This window comes from Aquarana catesbeiana, linkage group LG01 (genome assembly GCF_042186555.1).
Source record: "Aquarana catesbeiana isolate 2022-GZ linkage group LG01, ASM4218655v1, whole genome shotgun sequence".
Classification (NCBI taxonomy): domain Eukaryota; kingdom Metazoa; phylum Chordata; class Amphibia; order Anura; family Ranidae; genus Aquarana; species Aquarana catesbeiana.
In genome coordinates, this window is record NC_133324.1 from 490908283 (window position 1) to 490932034 (window position 23752).

At 39.4% G+C, this 23752-nt stretch overlaps 1 protein-coding gene across 1 annotated transcript in view; it reads right to left on the bottom strand.

The window, feature by feature from the left end:
• Window positions 1-1449: 1449 nt before the first annotated feature.
• The window catches only part of PCGF3 (polycomb group ring finger 3), a 159181-nt gene continuing 136878 nt past the window's right edge, over window positions 1450-23752 (bottom strand). The window contains exons 4-9 of the mRNA XM_073591902.1: window positions 22937-22992; window positions 13331-13441; window positions 12010-12098; window positions 10966-11103; window positions 9223-9303; window positions 1450-6948 (exon numbers count right to left, since the gene is read on the bottom strand). Of these exons, the coding sequence (XP_073448003.1) occupies window positions 6901-6948; window positions 9223-9303; window positions 10966-11103; window positions 12010-12098; window positions 13331-13441; window positions 22937-22992 (523 nt within the window). The 3' untranslated portion in view covers window positions 1450-6900. The remainder of the gene's footprint in view (window positions 6949-9222; window positions 9304-10965; window positions 11104-12009; window positions 12099-13330; window positions 13442-22936; window positions 22993-23752) is intronic.

A 23752-nucleotide genomic window follows, 5' to 3' on the forward strand; every position in this document is an offset into this window, starting at 1 on the left:
CAGCCTTTTTCAACCAGGGTGCCCAGGCACCCTGAAGTGCCTTTAGGTTTCTTCAGGGGTGCCTTGGCAAAATGCCTACTAATTGGGCAAAAATTCTGTACAAGCCAGTGGGTGGATCAAGCCTATCTTATAGTTGCCCAAAGCCACAGGTTTTTATTGTGCACCATTACAACCTTCTAGCCAACAGCATCCTAACAACCAGTGACGTCATTAGTTGACAAGGAGGACATTGGATGTTATCATTGGGGTAAACAAAGATGCTGTGCAGACAGAGATGCAGAGAAGAAGCAATGTTAACGGAGTGAAGGAGAGAAACTGAGTGAGAAGAGAAACATTGGAATATTTGTCAATACCAGTGTGCAAAGATGCGTTTGCTTTGGAAGAATAAATCATCTCTAACGTTGGGTGTCCTATGTGTGGGGATGTTGCTGCAATACGTAAATCTATTAGTTTAGCTTTTTACATTTTAGAATTGGGTGCCTTGAGATTGTGCAGAATTTTAAAGGGTGCCTTGACTGAAAAAGGTTTAGAAACACTGATCTAAATATACAATTGAAAGTGTTTTGCTACAATAACTTGCCAAGTGCAGAAAAGCTCCTGGCAAACATCTGCTGAAGGAATAACTTCCTATGCTCTCTGACTGCTTCATTGTCATCAGTTAGCATTGCTCCCAATCTTTTTATGGACTACAAAAACCACCCCCCTTAAGGTGGAACTTTAATCAAATAATTAATTCCTGCAAGATCACTTCAGGCTGGCCCCTTTTGCAGGTATAACAAAACATGTATGTACAGTATGTATGCAAAACATTAAAAGAAACTGCCTATACTTTTTAAAATCCAGTTATACACGGTCATCCTGCTCTGCACATGCTCAGCTGCTCTCCACTTTAAGGCACTGTACCCAATTTGTAAAGGCCGATCTGCTGACAGCCTAAAGATTTACTGCCGCTCAGGGGCTCTGGGCTTCAGCAAAGCCACCAGCAAGAAGACACAGGAACAATGCTGGAGGCAATTTACAACACACACTCATTTTGGTAGCATATTTATTAATGTGGGATGTAGGTTCCTTGATAAAGAACATTATTTTTATCAAGTTGTTAAGGGTAAAAAGTTCCATGCTAGGTTATTTGGGGGGTCTGTAATCCCACCACATTTGCTGTCCTTGGGTGAAAATGCTGCTGCTCCATAGATACAGGACAGTCAATAAGCTTTGTTAACTTAGGACAGGGAGTGTGTTACTGGCAGGATCACCAAGTGAAAGTAAAGGTGAAAGGCCTGAAGAAAAAAACTAATGAATGTACCACTTACAAGAACTGAAAAATATTACATATTTGTTATTGGGTTTAGGGAAGTGAGGGTTGATGACATTTTTTTTCTTGGATTTTATTATGTTATGTTTTGATACCCACACAAAGTGTTTTGTCTAATAAACAGTTATCACAACAACCAACCATACATTTTTACTGTTTTTGTTGCTTTTATTACAAGCATATAATATTTATTGGCAAAACACAGAATACAAGCTTCACGGTTATAAATCAAACATTGAGCAATTTAACCTCACCCATCAGTCATCATGGGGAAAAAAATGATGCAATGTTTAGACAGTAACACAAATTTAAAAATGTAAACTTTAAAGAGACAAAATTATTAACTGCCCATAGTTTTAGGTTTATTTAAGTACATGAATTTCTTCAGGCTTTAAAAATACTAGAAACAGTAATTATCATTTGAATACATACATTTCTGTATACTGGAACAAAAAAAAAAAAGTATATATAACAATGAAATAATAATGGAGAAAAAAATGGAAATGTGATGTTCCATTTACATAGGCAACCAATGAATATTTAAGATTTCATAGGTGTAGAAGGTTGACTGTTAGCAAAAGCTGTATATTGAGAACTGTACCTGAAAGCTTTTTCTATTTAACAGTCCAAATCTATAACCTTGCACAGCATTGTAAAAAGGCAGAGTAAAAATAACTAGCAAACTGTTTAAGCACAATGAACAATTTGCTCTTTATACCATAGAAAAGTTAAAAAAGGCTTTTTAATATGAACTCTGTTGATCTATTTTAGTAAGGATGCAATATGCCAATGGACATCAAGAAAAAAAAATGATCTATATGAGAAGAACAAAATGACAGCTTTGAAAATAGCACCATTTTATGTATACTTCAGAATATCAAATTGATCCAAATATCAAATATTCAAGAACCTGACAAACATAATGCAAAACTATGTGATTGTATAGCTTACACTTGATGCATAGAGTTAAAATATATTTCATTTTATAGCACTGGAGTAAACATATACTGTACTAGAAGAAAATGCTGGTTTGTAATGTAAAATAGAAAAAAAAACACACAAAAAAAACACAAAAAGGAAAACAAAAAAAGGAAAAAAAAAGGTTGTTGATATTCTGTAATTAGAGTTTTTAGAGCACTGAAGATGTACATTTACTTAAACAAAGCACATTGTAAATCTATTGCACAACTGCATTCCTGATGCTTTCCTTTCACTTAAATGAGAAGTCCATCGAAAACGTTTGATTTGGTTTTGTATGAAAGATGATCGCCTGCTCTGTGGAGTTTATCTTACTTATAGGTCACAGTGTAGAGTCAGAATACTGACATTCCTCCATTGAGATTACAAACTTGTTGCTGTGCCCATTAGTGTTTAGGAAGATTCCTCAATGGCTCCTAACCCTAAAAGCGATACTAAGGTCTTGTTTTATTCATTTGAAAATAACATGTTATACTTACCTGCCCTGTGTAGTGGTTTTGCACAGAGCAGCCCAGATCCTCCTCTACTCTGGTCCCTCTTCGGTGCTTCTGCATCCCCCCTGCTGAGTGTCCCCACAGCAAGCAGCTTGCTATGGGGGCACCCGAGCCGAGCCCCTGCTCTGTGTGTTCATTCAGACAGAGCCATGGCCTGGCCCCACCCCCTCTCTCCTCATTGGCTTACTGACTTTGACAGCAGCAGGAGCCAGTGGAGCTCTGCTGCTGTCTCAGCCAATCAGGAGGGAGAGTCCAGGCCAGCCGAGTCTCTCATGCAACATCATTGGATCTAGATGGGGTTCAGGTAAGTATTAGGGGGGGCTGCTGCACGCAGAAGGCTTTTTATCCTAATGCATAGAATGCATTAAGATAAAAAAAACCTTTTGCCTTTTTAACTGCTTTAAGTGGTTAAGAAAAAATATGAATTGCTATACTGGTGACAGATGTGAAATGCAATACCCAGAGGTATGTGAACGTACTTTTAGTTGTGTTCAGGAAGGTTTCCGATTTGCACCAAAACACAAGGATCTCCATCTGCAAATATCAGCTTTTAGGTCCAAAATCTGAACTCTGACCCACCCACTAACACCTCCTTCAATACCAGAGCCAGATTTACTGCTCTGTAGGCTCAAGATTTGCAGAATGAGCACCCTGAGCTTTAAGGGTCCTAGGCAGCTCTAAGCATCTACATTTCACTTCTGTTGCCAGCTTAGAAGATTTAAAACCAATATTGGGTACATTTTACCATGCATAGGTCACAAAACACAAGAAAGAACATTAGCGATTTGTTTTTTAAAAGGAAACCGGTCACAAGATAAAGCAAGGGCTGCAAATACCAACTGCCTATAAATTGCTACCTGGTTCTTATGCTGACCCACTGACATCAATATCTTTTGTTTTATCGGCAAGCAAACTTCAGAAAACTGCTGTTAAAGTGGTTCTGAAGCCTAAACATTTTTTTACCTTTGCATTCCCTGCATTAAAGATAAAAAATGCATTATAGCCCTCTCACCCCCATTATACTTACCTGAGTTCTAAATCGATCCAACGCTTTGCCCTTTGTAGCGGCTCTGTCCTCTCTCTCTGCTCTCACAGACTTTACTGAGCAGAGGGAACCATTGGCTCCCACTGTGGTCAGTCAAATCCTGTGACGAGAGAGCGGGGTGGGTTCTATGGACGCAGGCAGCCAGGCGTGCCAGCGGGGGACCTGAGAAAAGGAGGTTTGGGGCCACTCTGTGCAATTCCATTCCACAGAGCAGGTAGGTATAAGCCTGTTAACAAAAAATATGACTTTACAATCACTAAGTTCTTATATGCATACTGATGAAAGTGGGTCACTTTAAAATCCAGGCAATAAGCATTTTCAGGAGGAGAGTTTTGGCAGCCTTCGGGTTATTCTTATGTCAGGTTTTATCAAAGCACAGTGTATGCAAGCAAACTTTTCAACATCAGTGCCTTATTCATCCTCCATCTTAAACAAATTGAACAGTTTTGGGTGGGGCTCTCCATTAAGTGAAAAATAATGAAGCTTGTTAAACACTTTACAAATTTATATGCCCGTAAATAAAGCTGGTCACTTAAACATTTTCAAATGGTAAAATAATATAGAAAGCTTAAAATAGAATAAATAATTTTATAAAGTTATTTTCTTTTAAACCCCACTGATCCATGTTAAATTTATCATATATTCTGTCAGAGTTTTTCTATTTCAATAAGAACTATATTAAACAAAACCTGGCTATCTCTGGTCTTGCTGTTGCAGGATACAACAAAGACATATAATTATTCTTTTCGCAGACATTACACAGTGAATAAAGTTCTTCCAACCCCGTTCACTGAAAACACAAAAGTCTCCACCTTCAAAATATGCTCCAGACACAATAGGCCGAGTGTGGCTCATAAGAACAGCACAGATGTGTCACATCAAATCCGACAAAATAAAAAAGTGCTTCCTTGCCCATTCTCAAATGTAACATTTAAATTTTAAGCTCCAGGCGCCACTCTACATTGTACCTCACAGAGGCTTCCTTTACTCCTTTATACCTCCTTCATGTATTCTATCTGTAGAACGTTAGCCTTAGCAGTGCAACACATTTATTGTTCTTGCTCCCCACATATTATAAGGGAACAGACTGAATTGCATGGAAACTGTCATGGTATTCATTAAAAAAAAAAAAAAAAAAAAAAAAAAAAAAAAGGCTCTTATGCCGAGGTTGTTAACACACTGTCAAAGGCAGAGTTGTACAGTGTATAGATAGATCATGCCTTTTTGTTAACACAATACTCTTATTTAGTTACAAAGATAAATAGGGATAGACACCATAAGCTAGCCTGAAGCTGAACAGAATATAGTGTTTACTGTCAGCAGCAAACTGATTAGTGTAGCACCATATCATATTCAAGTGATCGATTAAATAGCTGATTAAGGATAGTATTATCTCAGTTCATCTTCTTTCCTTTCATGGTCCAATTTAACCTTTTTTACTGCAGTAGAGACCTGGAATTTTAGTGTGCACAGTTAATGCATCTTAGGTTTTCACTATTCAGATCAAAGTGACCAATTTAAGGCGTGTGCACACAACTGGTTTCCCTATACGAGTTCAAATTTTGGCCACACGTGGACTGGTTTTCAATCCACTCAGAGTCAAGTGCGATAACCTTCGCTAATAAAGATCAACCAACAATATAGAAGAAAAAAATCTTCTAGAAGAATGGAAAGCTTCTATTGGCCAACGTCCCAAAGCTGCTAGAAATGTTACTGAAAGAACCAAACTGCCTTAATGACCTTTTTTACAGTAATACAAAAAACTAAAATCTGCATCATAACAGAAGTGGTGCTTTGCAGTCATTTGAGGAATGGTCAAATAAAGGATCTTTCATTGACCTAAAATAAAGATCTGTTTCAGCCACACAAAAAGAGAGAAAGACACTGGCGGAATACAGCAGTATCCATTTTTCTGCCAGATATTTTCAAATGTTTATGCTGTACCTTGAGCCCTTAGGAGCGTTTGCCATTTCTCAAGAATCCAGATGAACCCTTTTTTTGCTCTGGGATCCCAGGTAGAGTATCACTTTACTATAATACATTCCCATCTAGGATGTAACCAAAAGCAGATGTGCACAACTCTCACTACTCCACCATGCTCATATGTCCAGCCATAATGAGCAAAAACAAGTTGTAAAAGATGAGCTTAGCACCAAGAATAATTAAGATGGCAAAACTTTCAACAGTGATCATAAAGTAAAGAGAGAATATAGCAAAATGGCCTGGAATAAATATTTCTGTTACCAAACTGATCTATTTCACAACCGAAAGATTAGCAGTAACCTTGTCTGCATCCTTTATGACCTTAGTCAAAGAAAACATAATTATAAATGTAAATGGGTTGTGTTGCCATTGCAGCAAAAGGCCAAAAGAGCACCATGGCACATAACCATAAGAAATTATAACCCCTGGGCACTGCATACTAGGCATCTCTGATCATTTGCCAAACAGAATCTCATCTCCAGAAGACCTCCCTATCGATGAACTCTGAGAATAGCACAATCACAATCCCATCTATCCTTCCTTTTAACATGTTGATATTTTGGCTCAGAGTACGGTCCTGGGCTATAAGCCTAAACAGACTGTTTATTTTTAACCTACAAAATAAACTTGAAAGTGGGCTTTAATTGTAAATGATTTATAAAACCTTTTCACAATTAAAAAGCAACCTAAGGTAATTTGGTGTCAATCTTTTTTTTCTTATCTATTAGATATATAGATATATATTTATTTATATATATGAAGATTAACACATCTCAAAAAACCAACTGGGATGTAGTTTGCAGCAAATACACGAACATCCATGAAAAGTTTTGGAGATTTGTAAAAGTCATGCTGGTACTGCCTTGAGTTGTGAAAAATTATCTCTTGTAGAAAAAGTAGAAATATTCTCCTGTCAGGGACTCTGGTAACTGTTGTGTAAGTGAAGAGATTCTCCTGTGAGAGCGCTACAATCTTCTGGCTTGAGTCCACTGGTTCAGGTCACCTTGTGAGCAATGTGGTGCACTATGGAGGTGCCCCCCGTGATAGTCTCTGCAAAAACTCTGTCCAGAGAGGACACTTAAGTTCTGTTACAGCAAGTCCATTTTCGGTCTGTAATGCAGGAGGAGTGGTGCTTTCTGGAATCAAAGTAAAATAGTTAAATCCAGATTGATGACCATCAGACGTTAAAACACTAATATGATTTTTTTTGGTTAAAGTAACAGTATACTTTTAGTAAAGGTACACTAACCCGCACTACACAGTGAAATTTGAGAAAGCTAACTGCACAGGCAAGGGCAGTGTTGAGAAAGTTTTTAGCTATAGAATAAAAAACAAAGCCACGGACTTGAGAAGGCCAAAGCTGTGTTACTTAAAAAATAAGCAACTGGGGTGGCAGGTTTCTAGTATGGGTTTAATGTATATAAACACACACACACTCTTTCAATAATAACACTGTTACTTAGTATGGTACTTACTAGGGTTTAAAAGTAAACGTGTCACAAATCTGGCCAATTTGAACTGAGCATATGAATTTTCTGTAAAACGCTCTTTCCATACCTCAGCCTTTCAATTACTCGACAAACAGAGCGCGTGTGCACAGATTTAGATATACACACACACCATTATTATTATTTCACTCATGCTACAGTTCCATTTTAAAAAGACCCTGTCAAGAACTTTTAAGGAAAAAAAAAATGGCAGAAAATGCTTACTTGCAGTGTTTTTCCTTCCTAGAACTAGTTTTTTTCTTTCCTAGAACTAGTTTTTATATTCAGCAATAAAGGACCTTTAAACTTGCTAGAAAAAGCGACTGGTCAATTTATTATAAAAAGAACTAGAAACTTTTTCAATGGGACTTTAAATGAGGTGCAACATTTGCATAAAAAGATTTAGCAAGCAATAGATGAAAATCTTGTACATGAAAAAAAAACAGCAAGCTGATTTGTAAACACTACCATGTATTGGCCTACAATATGCATATAATGATGCATTCAAATTTTTAACAAAACATAATTATGGGTCGTCCTTTAGCTCAACGTGTTTTGTGACAATCTCACTTCTTCAGGAGCAGATGCTTATTGTAAAATTTGCATATCAAAAAACCGCTTCATATAGTATGTTCAAAAGTTCCCTCAAAACAGGGGAAGGGTAGAGATATGATAATTAATTAACATCTATATGTATAAATATCATAACATCTCCACCCTTCCCCTGTTTTGGGGGAACTTTTGAACATACTATATGAAGCGTTTTTTTGATTTGCAGATTTTTCAATGGGCATCTGCTCCTTTAGAAGTGAGATTGTCACGAAACGCATTGAGCTAAAGGATGTACCCATCACTATGTTGTTAAAGATTTGGAAGAGTGGGATTTGTATATGTATCATTATATGAAGATTATGTTGACAGTATGCCAATACACGATGGAGTTTACAAATCATCTTGATGTTTTTATTTATGAACAAGATTTTCATCTATTGCTACATTTCATCTATATTCATGCAAATGTTGTACCTCATTTAAAGTCCCATGGAAAAAGTTTCTAGTTTTTTTTATATGCAAATAAGGGATGGAGGCATGACAATCTAAGGCACCAGCACACATTATAATTTATATGGTAAATTTAGTAGCAAAGCCCCCTTATATTTGTACACCATAGCCCTCTTCCCTTCTGGAAGAATCCAATTGCTTTCTGCGCTGGGTTAAACTTCTCCACCCTTCCCCTCACCTCCCTACATAATCTTTTACCTAGCAACCAGGGAAGGAGCGAAGGGGAATACTATAGGGTGTCACTTGAGTGACGACTGCAGTTGGGGCTGCTGACATCACATCCAAGATAGCAGCCAGCCCTCAAGACTTCTGGATATCTACACATGGAAGGCTTTGACCGGTACAAAAGTTCATAAAACATGTTATAGGAACATATAATCCTATAGAAAAATTGTTCTTAAAATGGTTTAGCGATAGGATCTCCTAAACCACCCCATTGGGTGGTTTTCAGAAACTTCACTCTGTAGAACAGCTTCCAGCAACAATTCTATCCCATTCTTCCCATTTTTTTCTGCCTTCTTTGCAGTGGCAAAGTAACCAGTCAAGTGCAAAAGAAAAGAATACTTTCTCTGCATCATGGTAACAGAGATCATTTACCCCTTGTTTGCACCTACTCAGCTATGACACCCTATACAATTCTAGTAAGATATGAAGAGTATGTTTTTCTACTTTTCCCCACTTTTTCATATCTTATTTCTAAACTTATTTACCTATATTTAAAAGGTTTTTCCTGGCCTATCACAATATTGCGTGTTGCTATAAAAAGTATATTCACAATACTGTGTGTTGCTAGAACATGTATATAATTTTGTATTAAATATCAACATGAAGTATAGATCAGAACACAAATATAAGATATACCTTAAATCTCCATCTTGTAACAACAACAAATTTAAGCGTGTGATCCTTGCCCAGAATTTCTTCATTGCATAAAATGTCCAACTAAAAAATATAAATACAAGGATTAAACTCACACGTTCCATACCAAAACCTGTCACTAATGAAATACAGACATACATTTGTTGCTACCCACAAAAAAGAAAACTGATCATTTTCTCTGAAATGCCCTTAAAACTGACAAAAGTAAATGCATGCATCCTGGTTAATTCCATATTTCCTAAAAAAATATATATAAATTAAAGATTATAATGAATAAAAGCAAATGAAAATGGCATGGACAAAAATGATGGGACCCTTAATTTAACATTTTGTTGCACAACCTTTAGAGGCAATCATAACAATTTTTATAGTTCTCAATGTGATTTCTACGCCTGATAACAGGTAGTTTGGGGTACTCTTCCTCAGTAAACTGCTGCAGCCATCTCAGGACTGAAGGGGGCCTTCAACAGACTCCATATTTCAGCTCTTTCCATCGATGTCCGATAGGATTCAGAAAACTGGTCAAAGAAGGCCACTTTAGAACAGGTCAGGGTTTTGTTCCTTAGCCATTCTTGAGTGCTTTTAGCTGTTTTTTTTGGGTCATTACCCTGCTGGAGGACCTGTGACTGGGACAGAGTTTTTCATCAATGGGCAGTACGCTTTGCTCCAGAACCTCTTGATAAATTGATTTCATTGTACCCTTCACAAATTCAAGGCACCCCATGCCAGTCGCAGCCCCAAAACATAAATTAACCTCCTCCATGTCTCTCCATAGGTAGATATTCTTTTCTTTGAAATAAACGTCAATGAACTTTAAGGGTATTCAAAAATTTGTCCATGATTGTATGTAGGTAGTAATTTCTGACTTTTCTTCAGAAGAAGCTAGCTGTGTGCATGAGCCACTAGATTTAATACTCTCTCAATCATCGGCTGCATACTAAGTCAATGCCTATGAAAGAATGAATGTGGAACTCAAGCCTTTAGCCTTGTACAGGCTCCTCTGCTGTACTGAAATGGCTTTCCTCTGATTTCATTGCACACTGAGCTTCACACAGCGTGCCTTAGAAGTTGTAGCAAGTCAAACAGAGCCTGGCCTATTTCCTGGATGGAGGACATCCAGCATCATTTAGCTTTTTCTTCCCTTGGTGTTCCTGGCCCACCCCTTTCATTAATTGGATTTCAGTTTATGGTGGATCAGCATCACATGTGGACATTACCCAGGGCAGTCAGCATGCAAATACAACACCCATCTTAAATCAAGGTAGTTTGATATTTGCATAACTAATGGCGGCCATACATAGATCAAAATTTGGTCAGTTCAGAAGAGAGCTGGTTGTACACAAGTCGATCTACCGAACAGCCAGCGTGCCAAGTTTTTCCTGAACGATCAGTGCCGCCAGCACTTTAAACTCAATTTAATTAACGTGGTGACTGGGGAAGGAAAAATATAAGCAGATTAAACTTCCTCATTAAAGACAGAAAATTTCAGAAGAGGTCACTAATGGCAGCTTATATATTGCTCTCAGTACTAGTTTCCTTTAATGGGAAATGTAGAAAAAAACAGCAAATAAAAAAAAAATGTTATAAAAATGTTTTTCTATGTGCTGTGATGCTAATATTTAATTAAACAAAATAATGATGTGAACTGTAAATATATAAATTATACAAACCATAAAAATTTTTAAAAAATACACACACTCCAACTTTCTCTTTTGAATGCCTTACCTCATTGAATGATGACAAATTTAGCTTTTTGGCTATGAACTTTTTTAGATGCAAGACTGTTGCTTGAGCTGAACAGCGTATCCATTTTCGCTTGAGTCCACGCAACTTACTGCTATTGCATTCTAAGCATATACTGACCTTTAGAGAGGAAATAAAGCACAGAATACACACTACTTAATATAATACCTTTCTTGACAAGATTTTTTGTTGTGCTACTTTGAGACAAGCAGAAGTTTGTGTACTGTCGGGCTTTAGAAAGAGATACTGTATCTCAGAGCAGATTTGTGCTCACAAGCTGTAGTTACTAGGTAAGTTATCTCCAAGCTTAGAATCATTTAAAGAGAAAATGTCTGTCCACGTCTCTGAGGCTACTGCATCCAAACCAAGCTTCCTTCAAATGAGTAGACAAATTAAATATATGGAAAGGAACACTTGGTAGCATGGTACCAATGCAATAACGGCCAAAAGATACAAACTTGTCCTTTGTGCCACAATCAATGTCTATAATAAATTACATGTAAAGACATGCCTCCAAGTAGCGGCTATATATAGAAAGCTGCTGAATGAAATGCACAGCATGAACAAATACATAGGTCACACAAATGTCAACCTGCATTGTGTTCCCCTCCAAGCACATTATACACAGGCCCCGCTTTTCATCCTAATAGCCATTATTAGATCACTTGTCAGTATAAACTGAATACATTGGCAAAGAGATAAGGCAGAGCAAGCCTAGTGATTCTAAGATCTACTAACAATACCATATTTTTACTCTCAAGATCTAATTGTTACACAATGTTTCGCTACATAAAAAAGAAAGAATGCAATTGATGCAAGACTATTACACTGCATAGCTTTCTCTTTGCTATTTTTATTCAGAGATGCTGCTAGGCAATATTGCTTCTACCCATTACCATTCACAAATTCCCAAAGTCACCATGGCCCAGAGGAGAAAACCCTCTAATATATATATATATATATATATATATATATATATATATATATATATATATATATATATATATATAGAAAAAGGGGGATTACCTGCTCATCACTCCTGTGGTAGTCATGGTCTTCTTCTTGTTTTTCTTCTGTTGATTCTTTATTTGAAGTATCTTCTGCCTTTGTTTCACCTACAATTTAATTTTGTACATTTTTGTAAGTCTGCACTAGGACTAAAAACCACACAATTTAAAATCAAGCTGACTACAAGGGGAACCAAACATGGCGAAAACTTAACACACGCGCATGATTGGGGAGCTTGGTTGTTTGAATAGCTAACAACTAGAAATTTGGGCATTGTCTGCCTGGAAAAACCTAATGTTTCAGTTAAAGTGGAAGTAACCTTTTTTCTTTTTTCACTTGTACCTACAGGTAAGCCTATAATAAGGCTTACCTGTAGGTACAGCGCATATCTCCTAAACTTGCACTGTTTAGGAGATATTCACACTGCATGCAGCCGGTGATGTCAACGGCACATGCGCTTCTTCAGAGCTTCGTGCCGCGATCAGTGACATCATCATGGAGCGCCCAATCAGATGGCCAGAGGATGCGAACCCAGAAGGAAGACCGGGTGAAGATGGAAGCCCTGTCAGCGGTGACAGCTCGCCACTAGAGAAATTCAAACTGAGCACATTATGCCATTGTCTTGCAGGGTTTAAAAAAAAAAAAAGTGGTTTACTACTACTTTAAAGTGGGGTTCCACCCAAAAAACAAAAATACCTGGAAAAATTCTAAAAAACAAAAACAAAAAAACATTAGGATATTTTTTTTTTTTCACTTACCTCTAAATGCCTGTTGCTAGGTGGTCCCTCGTAGTCTTCCTGTTCCTTTGCCTGGGCTGGTGACATCACTTCCCCCCCAGGCACAGGAAGGGCTCCGCTCTGCTCCCTCCCTCCTGTCAATCATCTGGGACCCATTACAGGTCCCAGGTGATTGAGCGGCCAATCACGGCGCGCGGCGCCGCTCGCGCATGCGCAGTGGGTGCCAGGCTGTGAAGCCACAGCCCGGCGGCCACAGTTGAAATGCCGGCGCCGACGAGCGGAGGGGGGGGGGGGGGGACGAGCGGGGCTTCGATCCCCCGCATCGCTGGACCCTGGGACAGGTGAGTGCCCAATTAAAAGTCAGCAGCTGCAGTATTTGTAGCTGCTGACTTTTAATTTTTTTTTTTTTTGACGGCCCCCCTGGGTGGAACTCCTCTTTAAGTATGTGGCTGTGTCATAGAGCTTTGCAATGCAACAATCTTAGGGCAAAAGACACTCAAAACAACAGATGATTTACATTAACCATTTGTATACCATACTCACAATAATCCATGCTAGATATAAGGACTCAGAAGGACAGACAGTACAATTTAAAATCTCACCATTCCTAACGGCTTCTACACTGGGTTTAATTGTACAAATCTCCCCTTTGATGTCACCAGGCACTTCCATTCCAAGCTTGTGATAAAATTCTCTTTGTTTTCGGATTTCCGCTAAGAAAAAAAAAAAAAAGAGATAAAAGAACCTAAATGGATGTTCAAAAGGTATGAGGCCATAAAAGTTGAATATAATGCTACATACATTCATAAGTAAGAAGCAAACACATGGTGGCTAGGATGTACAACATTTGACAAAATATGCTAAACATTTAAAAACACATTTCAAACGTAGCACTGTAGAGTCTCTCTGAAGAGTCTGGAAAAAGCCATCTACAGTAATATCGAATATAATAACAGACTTTCATTTCTGGGCTATCCTATGCTGCCCATTTTGGTCAGTTATACAGTCCTTCCTTTTTAGAATATGCCCAACTGGTTGCTTTAGCGGAGCCAGATATTCATTTAAGATGAGTGGTGTTTTTAGGATTTTATTAAAAGGGAAGAGCCAGGTGTCGTCACTTCCGGTTGCGTCCGCGACCGGAAGTACTCTGCTGTTTGCTGGATTATCTGATTTTAAACTGTAAGTTACTCTTTGTTTCAATAAAATGTTTTTGGGAAATACTACACGATGGAGCCACCCTCTTTTATTTCATGTCCTTGCCGCATCGGTTAAGCCTGGAGTCACCCCCAAAATCAGCTATTGTTGGGACAATCGTTGGAAATCGATCATTGTGCTGGGATCTGCTGTTTTCCATACTGAAGGCTTGACTCAACCCGTAGGGGTCTCCATCTGAGGTGAGAGGCTGGGGGAATCGTGTGGCACACCACGGATATTATATATGTGATTGGAGGAATTTAACATTGATCGAAAGTTGTTTTTGCACAATTTTTTTTTTTTTTGCGCACGGATTTAATTCATTAACTTATATATGTGAACTTATTAATATTAGTGTTTATCACTTTTTTTCTTGAATTTCACCTTTTACACTCCAGGAGAACAGTGGATTTATTCAGAAATTTTTATGTTTCATGTTTTTTTTTGTCCTTATATCATTAGACTAGGATTGTCACATATTTCATTTCTGCACTTTAGTTAGCACCACATACTTCACTTATTCGTATCCTTTTCACAATTGCAGCCTCTCTCCTCAAACTCTCTTTTCTTCACCCCTCTTCTCCACCCAACAATCTGCACATATCACCCTCACTTCTCCCCTCCCCCTATTACTGCACTCATCACCTCTAACTCTAATCCCACTTGCTAACAAACCCCCCCAGTATACTGAAGCATGTCCCTTATTTAACTGTACCCAACACACCCATCACTCTACACCCCCTGGCAGTAGTCGCAATCTACGCAATTTAGTCTCCATTCCTCTTCTTCCCAACGTCAGCCTCCCCCTCTCCTGTGCCCTCTGGAACGCCCACTATGTCTGCAACAAACTTACCGCTGTTCATGACCTCTTTGTCACTAATTCCTTTAACCTACTTGCTGTCACCGAAACCTGGCTCCACAAATCTGACACCTCTTCTCCTGCTTCCCTCTGCCAGGGTGGCCTTCACTGGACTCACTCCCCTAGGCCTAATGGACGCAAGGGAGGTGGAGTGGGATTCCTCCTATCCCCCCAGAGCACCTTCCAGGTTATTCACTCTCCTCCCTCTCATCATTTGAAGCTCACTGTATACGTCTATTCTCCCCAACTTCTCTAAGAATTGCCGTGATCTACCAGCCTCCTAGACCATTATCGACTTCCCTTGATGAGTTTTCTGCCTGGCTACCCTACTTTCTCTCTTTGGAAATTCCCAATCCTTCTCTGTGATTTCAACATCCCTGCTAATACAAACACCCCTGCTACTTCTAAACGTCTTAGGTCTAACCTCTTTATTTGACCTGAAGCAATGGGTACAGGCTTCTACTCACTTTGATGGCAACACCCTTGACCTTGTATTCTCTTACCTATACACTCCATGCAACTTCTCAAACAATCCTTTTCCTCTCTCCGACCACCACGATATTAGTTTCTCTCTCCCCCTGTCTTCCACCACCTTTCCCTCCAATCGCCTAACCATCACCCCTAGAAACTTTCGCAACTTCAACTCTTCTCTTTTCTGCTACTGACCACCTCTATGACAAAATCTCTCCCCTGTCCTGCCTCAACCAAGCCACTTCCATCTGTGGAGCCGGATGTGTGCTGGTCATGTGATAAACTGTTGTCCTCCGTTACCTGGGCAACGTTCTACATGAGCAGGTTGGCCCGAAAAGTCTTGTACACTTCCTGTGCGTCCCAGCTGGAGGTCCAGCGACATGTATTTCTGTTCACATGACCGGGCGTCATGCCATTGCTGATGCCACTGTTACCACGGCAACAGACGTAGTCAGCAGGAAGTGCTTATTCGTTCCTTATGCCCTGTTTCAGCTGATTGGGCAGCGTACGCAATTGGGGGCATGTCTCAGTATGTACAGGTATGAAGGTGGTTTATAAATAAGAAGTAGACACACGAGCCTCTGTCATCGCTAAGGAAGTCCCGCTCAGGGATGATACGCGTGCGGGGGGGGACTCCGTGATGTCACTGCAGCCACCTTATCCGTTTTGATGAAACGATTACATGTCATTTATTTTAGCACTGGGTTAACAGTGCTACACTTGTGAGTAACCTTTTTAATTAATAAAGCAAGTATGTTTTAGCCACACAGTGTGCACTATATATTTCCTATTGATTTTCTATGGTACCACGGTCCGGTATATTGAATAACGTGCTGTTGTTTGAAGCGGTCTGTTATCAAATTCCAATCACCTGGTTATTCAATTCCATCTGTGACTACCCTAGTGGTGAATGCCTTATAGACCCATCTGTTAATTCAGGGGTCCAGATAGTGAGGTGAGCGGTTTGGCTAAATGGTGGTGGAAGCACTGATAAGAACGCACCATTTGAATGTTTATGAGCACCTTTATCACCGCCTAGGAGAACTTATCTGTCAACTCTTCTTATTTTCTTTTATCAGAGGGGACTTTTTAAAGATTTTTATAAACATTTTTGATAATTATTGTGTCATTAGCGCTGCACTGTTTCTTTTTATCATTCGCCCAAAGGATTACCATATATTGACCTTTAGTGTACAGCTGCTTATATTTTGGATTTGTTTTATATTTACTGTTTTGCGCTGACTGAACCCACACATTTTACAGTCATCTACAATAAATCCCTGTCCTCCACCCTGGACAAGCTCGATCCCCTCACTACACGCAGAATCAGGCCTCGACCCCTACAACCCTGGCAAACAGATGACACTAAAATTCTCAAAAAACACAGTCGCGCTCTGGAGCGTCTGTGGCACAAGACTGTCTCTCAAAGACTTCAACCAATACAAATATGACCTCCAAAAATACTATTCTTTCCTCCACACTGCCAAGCAGACCTATTTTACAACTCTTAATAACACCTTCTCACCCAGTCCCTGTAAACTCTTCTCCACCTTCAACTCTCTACTTCATCCTCCACCGCCTCCACTCACTGACTTATTCAGTGCCCAGGAGATTGCTAATCACTTCAAAAACAAGATTGATACAATCCCTGATGAAATCTCCACTCTAAAAAGGTATCTCCAGTTAAGACCCCATGTCAACAGGTACAATTGACACTCCCATTATTCAAATCTACTACTACAGATGAAGTTGTTAAAGCGGGGTTCCACCCAAATTTTGAACAATATCTGTATGTATTCTCTTCCTTGCCTAGATGCTGACATGCCGTTAAAAAAAAATTAAAATCGCCGTAATTACCTTTTATTTTTCTATTCTTCTTTGCACTTCCTGGTTCTCCTCCCGTGGGAGTAGGCGTGTTTCTAGCCTCTCCCAGACTCCGCACAGAATCCTGGGAGCTAGTCTCAGGCTTCCCAGGATGCCACTGAGCATGTGTGGGAACGAGCAGTGAATGCTGGGAGCACAGCATTCACCGCATCCAGGAAATAAATGCTTGTGGGCTTCAAATGCCCACAATGAAGATGGAAACCGCCTGCAGTGAATAATATAAGTTATTCTTTCCGACGAAATCTGACACAGGCGGACATATTACACACAATATATGAGTATGTAATGCTGAGAAGAAAAGTTTGTGAATGAACTAAAAAAAAAAAAAAAAAAAAAAAAAAACGATAGATAGGTGGACCCCCGCTTTAAACTCCTTTCCAACGCCCACCAAACCACCTGTCCCCTGGACCCTATTCCCTCTCAAATACTACGGTTGCCCTCTGACTCTATCCTACACTCTCTAACCCACATCTTCAATCTCTCCCTCACCTCTGGCATCTTCCCCAATGCTCTAAAACATGCACTGGTCACCCCCATACTTAAAAAGCAATCCTTGGACCCTACCAGTCTTAACAACCTACGCCCTATCTCCTTGCTCCCCTTTTCCTCTAAACTCCTTGAACGCCTGGTTTACAACCAACTGAGTGACCATCTCATTAAGAATAACCTTCTTGATCCTCTTCAATCTGGATTTCGCCCTCAACACTCCACAGAAACTGGTCTCTTAAAACACACAAATGACCTATTAACTGCAAAAACCAACGGACACTATTCTGTACTCCTACTTCTGGACCTTTCAGCTGCCTTTGACCACCCCCTCCTCCTCAAAGAAACTTTACTCCCTCGGTCTCCGCGACTGTGCTCTTCAGTGGCTCTCATCCTACCTATCCCAATGCACCTTCAGTGTCACTTAAAATTCTACTTCCACCACTCCTCTTCCCTTCTTCGTCGGGGTCCCCCAAGGTTCTTTTCTTGGACCTCTTATTTTCAATCTACACCTCTTCCCTGGGTCAGCTGATCATTTCATTCAATATCATTTCTACGCCGACGACACACAAATCTATCTCTCCACCCCTCAACTCACTCCATCAGTCTCCTCACGCATCACTAACTTACTAACAGGCATATCTGTATGGATGTCACACCACTTCCGCAAACTCAACTTGTCTAAAACCGAGCTTATAATATATTTCCTCCCCCACGTGCCTCTTCCCCTAACTTATCTGTCAAGAGCAATGGCACAACCATCCACCCATCCCCACATGTTAGTGTGCTAGGTGTTATCCTGGACTCTGAACTCTCCTTTCGGCCCCACATCCAATCACTTTCCAAAGCTTGCCGCCTCAACCTCCGCAACATCTCTAAACTACGTCCCTTTCTAACCAATGAAACCACAAAGCTCCCAATTCACTCCCTGGTTATCTCTCGCCTTGACTACTGCAACCCCCTCCTCATTGGCTTACCTTACCTATCCCCCCTTCAGTCCATCATGGATGCTGCTGCCAGACTCATCCACCTTACAAACCGCTCAGTGTCTGCTACCCCTCTCTGCCCATCCTTCCATTGGCTGCCACTCGCCCAACTAATTAAATTCAAAATACTAACTATAAGTTACAAAGCCATCTACAACTCTGCCCCCAGCTACATCACTAGCCTAGTTTAAAAATACCAACCTCATCGCCATCTTCGTTCTTCCCAAGACCTCCTGCTCTCTAGCTCTCTCATCACCTCCTCCCATATCTGCCTCCAGGACTTCTCCCAAGCCTCGCCCATCCTCTGGAATTTTCTACCCCAATCTGTCAGACTGTCTCCAAATTTATCGACTCTTAGGTGATCCCTGAAAACTTTCCTCTTCAGAGAAGCCTATCCTGCCTCTATCTAACCACTGCACAATTTTCTCCATTAGCTCATCCCCCACAGCTATCACCCTTTTGTATAACTTGACCCTCCCTCCTAGATTGTAAGCTCTAACGAGCAGGGCTCTCTGATTCCCCCTGTATTGAATTGTATTGTAATTGTACTGTCTGCCCCAATGTTGTAAAGCGCTGCGTAAACTGTTGGCGCTATATAAATCCTGTATAATAATAATAATTTACATATTAACCACTTCAGCCCCGGAAGGATTTACCCCCTTTAATGACCAGGCCATTTTTACAGCACTGCGTCGTTTTAACTGACAATTATGCGGTCGTGCGACATTGTACCCAAAAAAATTGATGTCCTTTTTGTTCCCAAAAATAAAGCGTTCTTTTGGTGGTATTTGATCACCTCTGCAGTTTTTATATTTTGCGCTATAAACAAAAAAGACCGACAATTTTGAAAGACAAAAAATCTTTTTTACTTTTTGCTAAAATAAATATCCAAAAAAAAGTAAAAAAACAAAATTTCTTCATCAGTTTAGTTCAATATGTATTCTACATATTTCTGGTAAAAAAAAAAAAAAAATCATAATAAACGTATATTGACTGGTTTGCACAAAAGTTATAGCATCTACAAAATAGGGGATAAATTTATGGCATTTTTATTTTTTTTTTACTAGTAATGGTAGTGATCAGCGATTTTTAGCAGGACTGCGGCGGACAGATTGGACACTCTTTTTGGGGCCAGTGACATTTATACAGCGATCTAGACATGTGCACTGCCGAAAAATGTGTTTGTTTTCATTTCAATAGTTTTTTTGTTTACAGAAATTCGGAAATGGAAAATGTAAAAAAAAAAAAAAAAAAAATTTTCGGGCTTTTGAATTTTCAGATTTCTGTTCCTTTTTTCTGGCAAAGAAGGGGTTAACACTAAGGGGCGATCAAGGGGTTAAGTGTGTCCTAGGGAGGTGTTCCTAACTGTGGGGGGAGTAGACTGACTAGGAACAATCACACTGTACTCCCCTGACAGAACGGGGATCTGCTTTGTTTACATTGTTCTACTTCTCTGTGGAGCAATTGCAGGTGGCAGGCGGACATCATGGCTGCCGGCCACGTGCACCGGCATGGGTGCCCACTGTATCTATTACGCAAAGCGCTGTACCGGCACGGTGGTTCATGCAATAGAGCCACCCTGCCACAGTATAACTGTGGTGCCTGGTTGGCAAGTGGTTAAGGAAACCCCTTCATAATAACCTCCCAGAGCTCTTGCTCTGTAGTCTTGCAGTAAGCCATTATTCTTTGGCATCCTGCAAGACAGGAATGACATAGGAGGAGGTATGACACATTTACATCTTTCGCCACCCACATGAAGGCCCAGAAACACCCACAGTAACCCTAGGACCCACCCACATCAACTCCCAGAACTGGTACAAGTGAGTCCCATAGTCCACCCTGAAACTACAGATGCTCAAAGGATCATGAAACATGTAGTATCAGGACTGGTAAAGGAAGGATACAAGAAGTCAGAGAACTTTGAAATTTAGCCAGGAGGAGCGACATCACAGACACAGAAATCTGCTATATACAGCTAAAGGTGGCAAGTTACACACAAACTAACAGTGGGGTTGTAATTCATTTACATTAGTGGTGCACCAAAAATTCAGAATGCACTTGGCCAAAACCGAAAATTCAGAATGCACTTGGCCGAAACTGAAATTGACGGTTTTTAAAATATATATATATCTATATCTATCTATATATATAGATAGATATATATATATATATATATATATATATATAGATAGATCTATATATATATATATATATATATATATATATATATATATAGATCTATCTATATATATATATATAGATATATCTATATATATCTATATCTAGCTATAGATATATAGTTAGTAACAAAACATCCCACACTCCGCTTGCGTGCTTTCGTCATATACCACTTCCTCCCAGTCTGAATATAGATATCAGATATTCCAACCACTCACAAGCACAAAACAAGACGATACTTGTTTAGTTGATGAGCATGGACTCTTTTATTAGAACCAAAATACAAGTCTTATATACAGTAAAATAGGAGGTTCCGCCCTCCTGCTCATATTACTCTAACAATAAACCTGTAACCAGAAACCTAATGAGCTAGTTTACTAAATCACTAGGTGACTCCAAGATATGACCCCTCAGGGTAGACTTCACGTTTCCTAGCTCACCGACTATACAATACACATTATCATAACACCACAGAACTCCTTCATACAATAGCAAGGTTAATTAGCACAAACAACAATGGGTGAAATAACAGGAGACCCAGGGCTTTCCAGATCTCATTAAATCAGCATTCCTTTCACATACATCTGCTATATGAGTCCCAAGCATGCAGAGACCATCATTGCCTCCTTAATAATGTCCTTTTGCATTACATAACAGAATATCTTCCTAAATGCTTGTAGCTTCCTCAAATGCCAGGGCCCATAGTCGGTAGGCAAGAGACTAACATTCAGTCCCTGTGATTCTGTCACACATATATATACACATTATATATATATATATATATATATATATATATATATATATATATATATATATATATACACACACATATACATATATAAAAAATATATAATATATATTTGACTTTTTAATTAATATCATGAATAATACAAGAAGAAGTTATTGTCGCCCATTATCGACACCTTTTGAAGTGATGTTAAAAACGCTGCTTGCTGCATTATTGTTCAGTTAAAAAATTGGCACCAAATACGCACCTCCCCATTGAAATGCATGTAAATACAGAAAGGAAGCATTAAAAAAAATGCACCCGTGTTGCCTTTTTGATGCATTTTGAGTCATACAACCTATGAAAAACACACCATAAGCAAGGTAAAATTGCAGTAAGATTGTGGTAAAATTGTGGCAAACTGGTGGGCGTTTTTGGCAGCCATTATCAGCACTTTTTTTTTTTTTTTTTTTAACACAACGCTGAAAACTCTATTTTCGCCAGATGTTAATTTGGAGCATCACTAATTTACATGCACAATGCATTTGTTGTTTTGGGGAGGAAGTGCTGGACTTCTTTAAAAAGTGTACCTATAGCCAAAACAAAGTAAGAGGAATTTCTCTCAGACAATTGTAACCAGAACAGGTGTCCCCATTAGAAGATATACCCTCACCCTTTGCTCCTGGTGATTTCCTATTAATTTCTGTTTTAGTGACAATGATCAAGACCAAGGTTTCTCAACCAGGGTTCCTCCACAGGTTACTAGAGGTTCAATGAGCAATTTCTGCCTCTCACATAGGTTCCCACTGACACTATTGATCTTTTTAGCTATCTGTAAGGGGGTCATTCTTCCCAATTACCACAGGTGTAGGGAACATACTTCCCACTGACCACCACACAAATGTATCACAAGTTGTAGATATAGTCATTTTTAGCAGGGGTTCTCTGAGACCGGAAAGGTATTGCAAGGGTTCCTCTGTGTTGAAAAGGTTGAGAATGACCATGACAGAAGATGAACTTCCTACTGGGGCATTGACAGGAATTAAATGTTGACAGAGGTTCTATTCCTAATCTAGCTAAAAGAAAAATTGGTTGCACATACACTAAGTGCAAGCACCTAAATGCGACATACAATTCTCTAAGTATCAAGAGATCTGTATCCAACATCAGCTGCCTCTATCTCTAGTTTTGTGACAGGTTAACCTGTGAAAGGTAAAGCCACAAAAACCACACACATGGTAACAAAAAGAAAGGCCATGTCCAGACAAGAGCAGTTTTGCTACATGCTCAAGAGAATGGTGGCAACTGTATAATACATCACAATACCCATTCCTCTATATGCCCTTCTCTCTGCCTGCTTTGGCTAAAAAAAAAAAAATTTTTAACTAGTGTCCCACCACCTTTTATTGCAGCATAAACCTACCTTCTTGAAGACCGGGCACCAGTTTGTAAACAATATCTTGCATTGTTCGGTCGTGGCTAGAAAAGACATATAAAAAAAAAAAAAAAAAAAGAAACAAGAGTTATAAATAATGAAATAGTATATAATACCATAAATAATTCTACAGGCTGCCGTTCATTAAAACCTCTCGATTCAAATTGAATGTCGGCAAAGGGAATAAAGAAAGCCTATTTCCTTTACTGTCTCTTAGATCTAGCCATTCTTCAGACAAGCAGTGATTAGCCGAGGTCTGGACAGCAAAGACTGCTGGTTTACACATTATATGAAAAGTATAAACAGCAACTCTATAGGAATTGGGTGGACTTAAGGCCGGGTTCAAACTGGTAAGACACGACTGCTGTACGACTGTCATCCTACTTTGCCCTGCGACATCGGTCCTACTTCCATCCGACTTGAATGAACAGGATACGATTTTGCTCCGACTTTTCCTTTGACCAAACAATATAATCCCAGTGTGACATAAATTCCCTTTCCTGCTGTTGTAATCACCATGTCGGATGTCAAAAGTCGGCTGGTTAGGAGGAGGATCCAACTTTCATGATATTGAATGGTCTGAAAACGGACAAAAGTCGGACCAAAGTAGTGCAGGAATCTTTTCTCGAGGCCGGGTTCACACTGGTACGACAACAGTCATACGACTTTGCCCTCCAAATTGAATTCTGACATCTATCCGACTTCAACGAATGGGGATCAGACTTTGATCCTGACAAAGCCAGGCACTTTGTGTCTAGTATGAACCTTTAGGGGAAACTCCACGCCAAATTAAAAAAAAAAAAA